This window comes from Euprymna scolopes, chromosome 18, assembly GCF_053919585.1.
Source record: "Euprymna scolopes isolate OS-2025 chromosome 18, ASM5391958v1, whole genome shotgun sequence".
Taxonomy (NCBI): Eukaryota; Metazoa; Mollusca; class Cephalopoda; order Sepiida; family Sepiolidae; genus Euprymna; species Euprymna scolopes.
This window is the reverse complement of record NC_136499.1, coordinates 11350215-11363946: the sequence shown is the minus strand read 5'-3', so window position 1 is coordinate 11363946 and position 13732 is coordinate 11350215. Positions and strand designations below refer to the sequence as shown.

The 13732-nt window shown below is 36.5% G+C and overlaps 1 protein-coding gene and 1 pseudogene across 1 annotated transcript in view; one reads left to right on the top strand and one right to left on the bottom strand.

Moving 5' to 3' along the window:
* LOC145297494 (peptidyl-prolyl cis-trans isomerase B-like) overlaps positions 1-1024 on the top strand; it is a 19086-nt gene extending 18062 nt beyond the window's left edge. The window contains 2 exon segments of the mRNA XM_080143390.1: positions 354-538; positions 861-1024. Coding sequence (XP_079999516.1) covers positions 354-538; positions 861-995 — 320 coding nt within the window. The 3' untranslated portion in view covers positions 996-1024.
* A 2790-nt stretch (positions 1025-3814) lies between these two features.
* LOC145297993 (U2 spliceosomal RNA) lies at positions 3815-3992 on the bottom strand (annotated as a pseudogene).
* Between the last annotated feature and the right edge of the window lie 9740 nt (positions 3993-13732).

Here is a 13732-nt window from a genome sequence, read left to right as displayed (position 1 = left end):
TTTTTTTTTTTTTTTTTTTTTAATGTAAACAAATATTTATGTATTATTTTACTTATAAAACAGAAACATGTTTCGTTGTACTACCACTTGTCAGTGTATCTTGACTGTTCTAGTATTTGGACTTTTGGCTCGGAAATCATTTTGAAATTGGGCAAAGATATAAATATTTAAGTGGTTATTAGAAAAGGGGAGATATTTGTCCTCTTTCTTTAGAGGTCATAAAACTTTCAACATTTTCTTTTGATTTTTTTAAACTAAAAAAATGAACAAAACAAGATGGAATCCTGATTCTACATGACTTTAATTTTGTCATTTTTTTTTTTTTTTTAATTTTAATTTTTTTTTTCTTTAAGGTTCCAGCATCTATGGTGACAGATTTAATGACGAAAACTTCAAACTGAAGCATTATGGGGCTGGTTGGTTGTCCATGGCAAATGCTGGAAAAGACACAAACGGTTCTCAATTCTTTATTACAACAGTACAGACTTCATGGCTTGATGGACGCCATGTTGTATTTGGTGTTGTTCTTGAAGGAATGGTAAGTTATCAGCACAATTCTTTTGCCTCAACTGTAGCTAGCACCTTCAGCTATATCTGTTGGGTTAATATCTCATAAAAATATTTTTTACTTAAAAAAAACAGAAAACAAACGCTGGTTCCTATAATCACTAATCAGTTCTAAGAACCTAAAATTTTGTCTCCAGCTCTCCTGGATATAGCCCAGTCTAATAATATTCAGCTGTGACATACATGCACAAAAAAAAAAATTATTTGAAAAAAATAAAATAAAGATATGAATTCTGTTATTTTTAATGATGTTTATACGTTTGTTCAAACTTTTTTTTTCTCTTTATTTTAAGGATGTTGTGCGGAAAATTGAATCCTCAAAGACTTCAAATGGTGATAAACCCATGAAAAAAGTTGTCATCGCAGACTGTGGTTCACTTCCTGTTGAAGAACCATTTTCTGTACCGAAAAAATCAGCAGAAGAATAAATCAGTTTTTTTTTTCTTTGTTTTTTTAACAGTTCGTTTGTTTGTTTCTTTAACAGCCATCTACTAATCTTTACTTTTATATAAACAGGGTTCGTACAGGCTTGAAAAGTCCTTGAATATTGACTTTTGCCTTGAAAAGGCCTTATTTCTATTACTACCTTGAAAATATGGAAATTGTCTTGAAAACTTAAACGCCTTGAAAATTGTATTCTTTATATTCATAAAAATTTAAAAATAAAATCTGAATAAATACTATTAAATTATTTTTTTTAAGTATTAATAAAAATATAATAAATATTTTTCAAATATTGAAAATGAAATCGAAATACTTAAAAAATAATTTCATAATGTATTAATAAAAATACAATAAAAAATATTTTTCAAATATCAAATGAAATTGAAATACTTAAAAAAAAAAAAAAATTTCATAATGTATTTCAATTTCATTTTTGATATTTGAAAAATATTTTTTATTGTATTTTTATTAATATTTAAAAAAAAATTTCATAATGTATTAATAAAAATACAATAAAAAATATTTTTCAAATATCAAAAATGAAATTGAAATACATTATGAAATTGTGGATACAAGAGTTACATATCTGAGGTAATTTTATGATAAAGATTCAAATCTCCATCTATTTTTGTTCTCATTGATAATTTAATTTGGGAGGAGGGGAGTAATGGCAGGCGCCATAAATAAAATTACCTCCCCCCCCCCTCTAAAAATAAATTACATTGCGCGGATGGAACTCTCTAAACCCTTGAAAAAGTCCTTGAAAATCTGTACGGACCCTGATAAAAGGTACTTTGTGGGTAAATTCCCTATGGACTCTAAAATGGTTGGGTCTATATTTCTTTTCTAAAATTTCACACGTGTACTTTATATGTTTGGAAATGTTCTTAAATAGGTTTTGTATCAGAATGCCTCTGATATGTATCAATAATTGAAAAAAAAATTTGATTAAACAAGGAACAGTCTTTTTTTTTTTTCATCCTTATACAGCCGTACAAAGTGCATTTCAGAAGTTTTATCACTGTACAAACACAAAGGCCTGGCATATAAAATCAAAAGTAAGAAATGAATGTTTTGTTGAGAGCACAAGTGAAATATCTTAATCTTATCTTAACTTTTGCATTTTAAACTGTAATTCAAGCCATTATATAAAATGAATTTTATAAAACGAACAGTGGGTTCTCTACTGTTCGTTTTATAAAATACAATGTATTATAAACGAAGTTACTGTAGGGAGACATGCGAAGCTTCTTTCCAATGCATCACGGTGGGTCTCTCTACTAGAGCAGACAATCAATTTGATTGAAAAAATGGGAGATTACATTGATTTTTGATGACAAAAGTATTGGGAGTGTGCAAAATTTGTTGACCCTCAGTCAATTCTGGACAATATCAGATCTCCCTACTAGTTAAACCTCAATCAAGGATGGTGATCAAGAATGTTGGTATTTTAGTGAAAAACCTAAATTTGAATTCATCTCCGAATTCAGGTTCAAAGGTTAAGATAGTTTAAAATGGCTGCTGCCCAGTCCATTTCTGAAGAACCAATGGAGTTGTTTTTAAGATTCAGCATTGCTCCTCCCCATTCTATTATGTCATTTGTGGTGAATTTGAAAATCTAAATCTAAACAAGAGGAGGGAGTTAGATTAATTTAAAATTTAAAAAAAAAATCGATTAAGGCCGAATAAGTGATGACCAAGAAAACTTTGAATATAAACCATCAACAAGCATCTGTGAATAATGAAATCTGAACAAAATCAGACATTTGATCAAGGGAAATAATCCATTAAAATGTATATAAAAAAAAAACCTTTGATAATAATTTTTATGAGAATTTTTTCCCCTTTGTCTAAAGGATACCATATGTACTCAACTTGTTAGTCCAATAGGGAAATTTGGAACTCTTGGCAGTTAAAATCAAAAGTAGTCAAAACTGTAAAATAAAGATAAAATTAAAACAAACGAATTGTAGTAATTAAATATAATTAACCTTAAACTAAGGCAGTTTTTTAATGTACTAATTAATATAAATTGACTTGTTTCCTATTTAACTATAAAACGTTTGGAGAAAATGGCATACCTCAGATTATCTGCCTTTGCAATCTGAAAGGTTGATTTTTCACATTTCATTTATTTATATCATATTTTTATATATTGTATCACTATATCTTAATTTAATATTTAAGTATTAATTTTTTTTTCCATTGTTGATTTTACTTATTTTGTTTAAATTTTATCTCTATACCTTAATTTATAATGCTGATTATACTTGAGTTTTAATTATTACAACCATATATAACAAAGTTGTATTTTATTTTTAAATAAACAGAAAAAAGTTCGCCTTTTTTCTTCTTGGCCTTCGGGCCAAGATCTTTTTTCTATTATCATACTGTAGTATCTGTTCCGGCAGATACTGCAATCAAAGACTATATGTGGGAGCAACCCCACATATCAGACCATTGCCCTTGAGCAATCAGTTTTGGTCAATATAGGGGAAACCCTTCATACCAATTGTCACTAACCAGTTATCCAGTTCCCTGAGAGGGAACTGGTCCCCGTCCCCTCCCCTCACTCTCCACATTAAAAAACGGCCTTGTGCCTAATTTGCTCAGTGGGGAAGCAAATAAAAAAAAAAAAACTAAAATAGAAAAAAGTCTTGCGTTTCTTCTTTCTTGAAGATCAAAGTGTAGTATATGTTTTGATGCTACACTGAAGTTAATTTATCCTTAATCAATGGAGGAGACAATTATTAATGTTGGTCTCTATCAGAGTGCGCCTTTTGCCTTTCTTTTGGGGAGCTGGTTTTCTCCCCACATTAAAAACGACCTTGTGTAACGTTTTGCTTTCGTGGGGAAGTAAATAAATACTAATAAATAGAAAAAATATTGCTTTTTTTCTGTTCTTGGCCTTCGGGCAAGATACTACACAGATTAGAACAGATACTACACTTGATCTTGGCCTGAAGGCCAAGATCAAGTGTAGTATCTGTTCTGATGCTACACTTCAGTTTATTTGTCCTTGGTCAATGGAGTGGAAACCCTCTATACTGAGACAATTATTATTTTGGGGCCCCACCAGAGTGCCCCTTTTGCTTTTTTGGTAGGGAGCTGGTTTTCTCTCCACATTATAAACGACCTTGTGTCACGTTTTGCTTTCGTGGGGAAACAAATAAATACTAATAAACAGAAAAAGGGTTTTTAATATGAATATCAATATACATATATTAATAAAAGAGAGAGAGAGTCGAGATCTTGTGTGAGATGTGTATAACATTCTAGATCGCATGGGTGACGTCACGGCTGTACCAATGAGGAAATAAATGTTTTTCCTACAAAGAACAAGCAAGTTGGAGTTATTTCCTATTCTTTGTCTTGATCTCCTTTGCAACCGAAACTGGACACAATGTGAATTGGTCTGCAAACAATGTTACGCTTCCAGATTTCAAGAAGTGGTAAGCCTTGTAACACTCACTTTCCTTATTTTGTCTTTTTAGTCCTCACATTTTATGAGCGATGTTTCTGACAAAGGGGGAAGAATTGCTGATTTCTGGATCAGAATTTATTCATCCTTGTAGTATTTGATTTTTTTTTTTTTTTTTTTTTTTTTTTTTTAAGCTCCTGACATCAAGTGGCTTTTTACCTTGTCTGTAGCAATTTCCATAAAGTTTTTAATCTGTCTTTATTTCATTGTTTCCTTGTAGCCATGTCACTAGTAATGGTGCTGGAGGTAAATGTTTTATCTGGGCTGACATTATCCGCCTGATAGTCAGGGACCCGAACCTTGGATTAACCACTCAGGAGGCTGTCCTATCAGCAGGTGCAAAGTACTGGGGGCTGCTGTATTGCTATTTGGTGAATGGGTTCTGGACCATGCAGTAGCTTCTGGGGGGGGGGCTCTCGATGCCATATTAGTGGGTAATTGTTACGGCTTTCCTTTTCATGTGTTACAAAAAATATTTCTTCATTTCTATTTTTCTCTTACTTCCCCTCTGTGCCCTGCTCCAAACAAGTCTCTCAACCTAGTTTACAAATCCCAAAACTCCATCGCGAAAAGTTTCAAGAAAACATACATGATTAAACCCGGATCTCCAACTTCTAACCTAGACCCCTACCCCCCACCCCACTACCATGTCTCCTTCTCGAACATCAGGGATCTACGTTCTAACCTTCCAGAGGTTGAAACCCAATTACAGGAGACTAAACCAGACATATTATTTCTAAGTGAAACTGGCATTGGACAGACCATTTCCCTAGATGAGTTTGTAATTAAAGGATACTCTAATTTAACTTCCAAATCTGATCCCCAAGATCACCATGGGCATGAAATATGTGCCTATATAAAAGATGGCTTTCCATGTGGTAGGGACATCTCCAGAGAAGATCCTAACTTACCCTATATGTGCTTCTGGGTTGCACTTGCTCAAACTACTGCTCTCTGTATTGCCCCCACAACAGCAGAGTTTTTATCTTTAAAAGCATATCTAAGAAAATTTCCTATCTGATTATCCTTCAGCTAATATTCATGTCTTTGGAGACGTCAATGTTCACAATGTGGAATGGTTAACTCACTCAAACAAGACTGATGATGAGGGGAGGTTCTGTCATGATTTCTCTATTGCTTATGACCTCACTCAGATTGTCCACTAACCCACGCATGTGTCTGATACTGATGGCCAGTATGCAAGTCTCAGACCTTTTTCTCACAACTTGCCTTGAACTGTGTTCAGCTTCCGTTCTGTCTCCACTTGGATCTTCCAACCACTCTGTTGTATCAGTTAAGATAAAAATGAAATGCAATGTCCTCAGATGTACCTCTCCATCGTACAGTATATCGATACTCTATGGCTGACTGGGATAGCTTCCGTACATTTATATCAGATCTTCCTCTGCATTCCATGGTTACAAAGGATATGTCCTCTATAGTATCAGACCTGACGGAATGGTTAATTGTTGGTATAGACCGTTTCATACCCTCGAAAAAATTCCAACAAAAACTTAACAGTCAGCCGTGGTTCTCTCCTGAATGTGCTGCTGCCATTGCGCACAGAAATCACTTTTTCCATTGCTTCCAACGTAATAGATGTACTGAGACTAAAGCCGCTTTCAGAACTGCCAACAACCACTGCAAAAAAGTAATAAAGAACACAACTGAGTTGTATGCTCAGTTCATCAAGTCCAAAGTAGCTTAGCAACGGCTTGGTACCCACCAGTTTTGGCAAATATCAAACGGAATCCTGAACAGAAGCATGTGTTCTATCCCAACTCTCATAAATGGATCTGAGGTAATCTTGTCAGTATCAGACAAAGCCAAACTCTTTGCCAAGAACTTTGCAGTTAATTCTACCCAAGGCCGCCAACCCCCAATATTTCCTTCTGTATCAGAAAACACGCTATGTGATATACAAATATCTGTACGTGATGTTGCCAAGCTAATCAAAAACCTTGATTCCAGTAAAGCAACTGCCCCTGATGGTATTCCAATTATAGTACTCAAAAAACTTCAACCGGAACTAGCGCCCATCCTTACAAAACTGTTTAAATGTTGTCTTAAGAATAGCTTCCCATCACCCTGGAAAATCTCACCAGTGTGCCCCATATTTAAGAATTCCGGTGATCGCTCATCTCCCTCTGAGTACAGGCCAATAAGTCTCCTGTGCGTCATAAGTAAGTTGCTGGAATCTGTGTTAAATACAGAAGTAATCCACCATCTCCGCAAAAAAAACCCTTTTTAGTGACAATGTGGTTATCATTCTGCTAGATCTACAGCAGATGTGCTTACAGTTATATCTCATAGGATCAGCAAATCTCTCGATGGAGGCTACCTTTCTAGAGCAATTGCTCTTGACATATCATAGTCGACCGAAAAGCAGCTATGTGGTATTATTCCACAGATGAGCACTTCTAGGAAAAATCTCTGCTCATGGAATTTTTGCTTAGCTTGAGACATGTATAGTAAAGAAAATTTCTGGTAGTTGTTTAGCTAGTCAGGTGTTTGCAGCAAAAGACTTACCAGGGGGGGAACCATAAAGTGAAGCTCAATCAAGCACCTGCTATAAAAATAACAGAGAGGCTGGCAACATCTCTTCTATGAAACAGGCTGCAGAGAGAGGAAGACATCATCCACCAGATGCTGAAGTCGATTTTTCACCCTGTTGTGGCAGGAGAGGATGCTCTGAGCAGCTCCTTCCCAGATATGGCAACAGTTTTCCATCCTAGGACGTATATACGACTCATAGATAGAAGATTGAATCGTCAGTGAGATATCTACCGGAGCAGTAGAATGATCACACTATTTTTCCAGTGATCTTGGCAATGTGTTTCAATTCAGATCAGGAGTGAAGGTCAATCCCTGAAGCTTGTCAAAAATTTCCCCACGACAAGAGGCATTTATTTCAATTGGGATCAGGTGGAGGTCAGAGTGTTGATGGAAGAAGAGAAGTTTGGTTTTAAATGCATTAAAATTAACTAGTCACCTTTTTCCCGATTGCACCACATGCTCACGGTCAGAAGAAAGAGAATCAGAGATATCTTGGACATTGCCAGCCTTTAAAGTGTTGGCAAAGATGGTAGTGCCATCGGCATAAATGCCTACAAATGATCTAAGAATATTTGATCATTGATGAAGATAAGGAAAAGAGTTGGGCTCAGGATGGAACTCTGAGCTTCTGATTTCTGCCCCTCAATTACTGCTCTTATAAAACTTCCAGAGAGAAAGTATTTAATAATTGAGAGGACCTTTCCAGCAATTCTGTAGCTGGAGATCTTATGAAGTAGACCTTTATGCCATACCCTATCAAAAGTCTTTGATATGTCAAGAGAAAGTGTCGTAGAAATGAAGACTCTGTCAAGAGATCCACTAATCCTGTATGATATTGCAGTCAGCACATCAGCTGTGGATCTAGTAGAAAGGAAACCATATTGCATGTCACTAAGTAGGTTTTGTTCCTTTTTTGTTTTGCCATCTGGTATTTTTAAAAAAACTTACTTTTTGGATTCAAAATTCTGCATGTTATCTCTTAGCGTTAAAGAATTCATGAGAATTTTACCAGTAAGGGTATTTGACTTTGCCTGGGATGCGTGTGAGGTGCCTTCAATAAGTTTCCAGAGTTTTTGGTTTTTGTACAGCCATTTAAAATGGTTGTAGACTCTTGAAAATTCAATGTTATTGCCATACATCTGAGATGACTGTCCATTTTTTGATTTTCAATTCAAAGGACTACTACAGCAGGAATTGGAATACACCCTACTAAAGCCGGATTGTCACAGCTGGTGAATTTCAAAAATGCAATCTGGATGTAAGGACAATTTAGTAAAACGATATGCAAAAAAATTTTGTTTTAAACTTGGAAAAGTGAGACAAAAAATGTATGGAATGCTTCAGACTGCTTTTTGGACCATCTTGCATAATTTTGACCATCTTGCATCAGTTTTTGAGTGACATAAGAGATTCAAGGAAGGCAGGGAATCTGAGAGAGATGATGACAGGTGTAGGAGGAGTAAGGAAATCAAAACACCAGAGTTGATTGGCCAAATAAAGAATTTCACGGATAAGGACTGTCGTGTATCTATAGAGACAATAAGCGCACAGTTTGATGTCAGTGTGGGAACTGTACAAACAATTATTTGTGAGGAACTGAAGATGCGGAAGATTTGCGAACATTTTGTCCCAAAGGGTGCTTCATCCTTGTCACAGACTATTTGATCAAAATGGGCATCAAGACAGTTCCCCACCCTCCCTATAGTCCAAACCTTGTTCCTTGTGACTTTTGGTTATTTCCTACACTCAAGAAAAATCTTAGATGCTGTTGTTATGAGACAATTGAGGAGATGAAAGAGGCTGTGACGTGGATCATTGACACGCTCACACAAGAGGACTTCCATGGTGCCTTCCAGAAGTTGTTGGAATGGTACAACAAGTGCATTGCAGCCGGAGGAGATTACTTTGAAGGGGACTAGAGTTTCATGTGATACTAGCAATAAAAGTCTGGAAACTTATTTAAGGCACCTCGTATATATGTATGTGTGTATGCATGTGCATGTGATATTACCATCGTTAGTGGTTTTTGATACTGATTTAATTTTTTTAAAAGTATTCCATGTATACATTTGCCATTATAGGAGACAATGGTGATCTCAATTTGTGTGTGTGTGTGCGCAGTCAGCACCAATCCTATTCAGGTTTGTTTTTTTTACATGGGGGTCACCACTTATCAAGGCCCGAAGGCCACTCAGGGATAAGGGTTATTGCGTGTACAGTAATCAATGAGATAGTATTGTAGTAATCATTAGTATTGGGGGTTTTGATAGAGTGTCTTACTTAAGGGGGCGGTTTGTCAGGAGTTTAACCGGCTTCCTCCGAAGGAGAAAGTTTCATGGGAGTATGAAATTCACAAGCGGTCCCCTGTCACATGTATGCATCTCAATTTGCCTATGTATGAATATTGTTGCATCTATCACTAGTCTCTTCTTAGATAAGGTCCAAAAAAAGTTTCAAATTCTGATCTGTCCCATACTATTGGCCAACCTCCAACCTCTGTCTCATCACTGCAATGTTGAAGCCCTGTGTCTGTTTTACAAATACTTTAATGGAATATGCTCTGATGAACTCATAGTACTTGTTCCTCCTTGATGTACAAACTCCCAACTCACCTGACAAGCAGCAAAATTTCACCCCTTCACTGTTGAGGTTCCTAGATGCCTGAAAGCCTTCTACTTTAATAGTTTCTTTCCTCAAACTTTTAGACTTTAGAATTTCCTCCTTATTTCCTGCTTCCATGACTGTACCAATGTGATCGAGTTTAAATGTAATGTGAACAGGTATTTCACTTCTTACTCTCCACAGTCCCCTGTTAGATACAGTCCCAAATAGTAGCCTTTACGTTCCAAGTGGTAATATGTCTTATTTGGTGTGATATTTTCTTTACCACCCTCCCTCGATCCAGGACTGTACTCTAATCAATCATGTCTCTAACAGCATAGATGTAGCACTCTCCCTAGACACTAGCGCTCAAGTACATGTATTTGGTGACATTTAATGTCCACCACAGTAATTGACTTGGCTTCTCTAACTACACAGACACAGCTGGTAGCATCATACATAACTTTTTTATATCCCATTCCTTGACACAGACAGTCTGTCTCTCAGATCATCAGGACCAGCAAACCTCACTTCTAGATCTATTTTTGACAATAGTTCCTGAGGATTGTGTAACAAATGCCCATTGTCCACTCGGGAATGCTGATCATACTGTGATAATCATAGACATCACTCTAAACTCGCGACCCCAAGTTGAAGAGCCATTGCTGAAAATGACAAGGTACTACAATAAGGCTGATTGGGATGCCATCAGGGATCACATCAGAAATGCTTCATGGGGAAATATGTTTTCTCTTCCTGCAGAACAGTGTGCAAATGAAACCACTGAATGGCTCAAAGTGATAATTGAAGCACATGTTCCCACACGGAAGTTCTATAGCAAACCCCACTACTCCCCATGGTTTACTTCTACTTGTGTAGCTGCCATTGCTTAAAGGCAGCATGCATACTGCAAATTTATCTGACATAAATCCAGTACAAATAGACAGGTAGAAGTTAAAAGTAAGTGTAAGAAAGAAATAGCCACAACAGAGAATATACCAAACCACCAGAAAATGCATGGAAGTGCAGAAATTAGGAACTCATAATTTCTGGAAAATCTACAACAGTGTAGTAAATAATGAGTAATCAACAATTCCCCTACTATCCAGCAATCTCGACATTGTTTGCACAGCAACCAGGAAGGCTAACCTGCTTGCCCATTGATTTTCCTCCAACTCTACTTTGGATTCAACAAACTACTCCCTCCCAGATTTTCCTTCATGGACAGAAACCACACTCGATGATCTGAAAATCACCCCTTCTCAAATACATGATATCATAAATACCCTAGACACCTGGACCTGATCTCTTCCTGGCTGTACAATTAAAAACTGCTCCGGTGAGGTTGCCCCAGTTCTCTCCAAACTCTTTAACAAATGCCTGGATGAATCTTGCTTTTCTGAATGCTGGAAAACTGCTCCTATGGTACCAGTTTACAAGGATTTTGGCGAAAGAACTGACCCATTAAATTATTACCCCATTAACCTACTCCTTCTTTTTGCCAAAATATTTGAGTCCATAATTAATCAAGCTTTAGTTCATCACCTCACAGCTGCTAAACTTAAGTATGGATTTAGGTAGGTCTGTTCTACTGTAGATATCTTTACTGTAATCTATGAACGTATACACCATGCATTGGATAAAGCAGGGGAGGCTAAGGCAGTAATCTAAGGCCTTGGACAGGGTATGGCACAATGGTCTTCTCAGGAAAACTAGATCATATGGTATTACTGGACACATTCTTTACATAATTAAATCTTTCTTAAATAAGACAAGAATCCAGGTTGTTCTCGAGTGTCATACATCACAACAATATATATATATAAAAGCGAAAATTTGTGTATGTATGTATGTGTGTTTGTATGTTTTGCAAAAACTTTCGACAGACGCGACGGATTTTCACAAGATTGGTATCATTTTGAAACCCGACATCTTGGACGACAAATACCGAAAAATTGACCAAAAACATTAATTCCTTCACCCTAAACTGGATCCTTTTCTACAAGAAAGAGTGCCGAAAAAATTGTTCCTTCATTTTCTCTCCTCCTGCTACTACGACAATGACGTCATGTTTGACCGAGAAAACATTGACGTTAGTTTAAACCACCTGCAAGTGTTTTAAAGGTTTAGTTTTATCTGTTCTCATTTTATGTCTCTTTGGCGTAGGGGTAATGTGTCAGGCTTTTTTTTTCGCCTTAGCCTCGATGCTTCGGGTTCGAACCTATCTTCCTACCTAAACTTTTTTTCCTCTCTTACACCTTTTTTTTTCCTTTTTGCTTTGTTTTGGTTTTTCCAATTTTTTTTTAACATCGTGTTTTTTTTAAAAACAGGGTCACCCTCTCCTACATACACACTTCCAAACACCCGGGCAATGCCAAGTACCCCCGCTAGTATGATATAAATGCGAGTGTGCCTCAACGGTCGATCCTTGAACCTTTATTATTCCTGATATTCATAAACGATCTCCCTGATAAAGTAATCTGTAAGATATGTATTTTTGCTGATGACACCATTCTCTATAACAGACATGAGGGGGAAATGAATGAACACATAGCCAAGGAAATGGCAGAAACCCTAGAGGAAGACCTCCAGTCTGTAGTGAGATGGGGACAAAAATGGATGGTTACATTCAATGCTGACAAGAGTAAGCAATTTTATTTTAATAAATACGAGAAACCTTCTCAACCACTAATAGCCATGGTTACTGATACATTACCTGAAAATACTTTGTTCAAACTCTTCGGCTTAACGTTCACAGGGAACATTAGTTAGAATAGATACATCAAGGGCATTGCCAACGCTGCTGCAAAGAAGGTGGGCTGCCTCTACCACGCTAGAAAGTTACTTACAACTGAGAGTATCCTGTACCTCTATTTACCCACATATGGAATATTGTTGCCACATTTGGGCTGGTACATCTGCTACTAGTCTCTCACTCTTAGACAAGATTCAAAAGGGAGTTGCCAACTTAACTGTCAGCTAGACTTCAATTTTTTTCCCATCGATGAAACGTTGCATCCCTCTGCCTGTTTTACAAGTATTTTGATGGTAGGTGTTCGGACTAACTACAAGCCCTTGTACCCCCTCGATGTAAATACAGCCGACAAACAGCAAAATCCCACCCCTACATAGTAAAGATCACCAGATGCCATAAAGCTTTCTATTTTAATAGTTTCTACCCTAGGACTGCTAGACTTTGGAATTCCCTTCCAGTTTCTTGCTTCCCTTCCTGTACTGAGATGCAGAAGTTCAAGTGTAATGTAAACAGACATCTTGCTGTTCAACTCCCTATATAGTATCCCTGCAGATTATGTCCCAGATAGTAACATCCTACATCAAAGTGGCACTGTGCCTTACTTGGGTGAAAACACAATAAAAAAATAAATAAACCTTCAACATTTTTATGTTTCTTAATTTTTGAGATGAGGATTGATAATTTGTATTATTCGGACTACTGTTCTTGTCTCGAGTTATTTTTGCATCTTGGTCGGTGTAATTTCCAACCTTTTCCAGAAATCTTTCTGTTGAACTTCGGAATCTACATGGAATTTTGAAAAGAACCATTTACTTAACACATGGGTGTAGCATGCTCTCATTCCATCAGCAAGAACCTGTGGCATAATTGATAAAGTTATAGGGAAAATTCAGTTGAAGTTACACACTTCTGAAGATTGAAGGTTCAAGCATTAGTATGGGTGATACTCAGAATACAATGACGAATTACTTAAAATTTTTACCTGGTCATGGCTGACAGAACAAGAGCATGCATTATATATACGTATTGTGTTTGTAAGGATCCAATTCTGTTGTGTGTGTGGGTGTTTATAAAATGTTCTTCTAATGGTTATATGTATACAGAGTGTAGATGTGGCCTAACTGAATGTCTGTTGGTTCTACATTAATTGGCCCATATGTTGTCTTATGTATATATATCTGCAACAGTCTATGTTATGGACTGTGATCAGTCTAAGTGTTGATACATACGTGTGTGTCATGTATTTATGACATACCTTTTAAACTGTGTTGTTGGTCTCCTGTCTTTTGACCTACCTAGGATGCCATCTGTACTTGGAGGAACTCGAA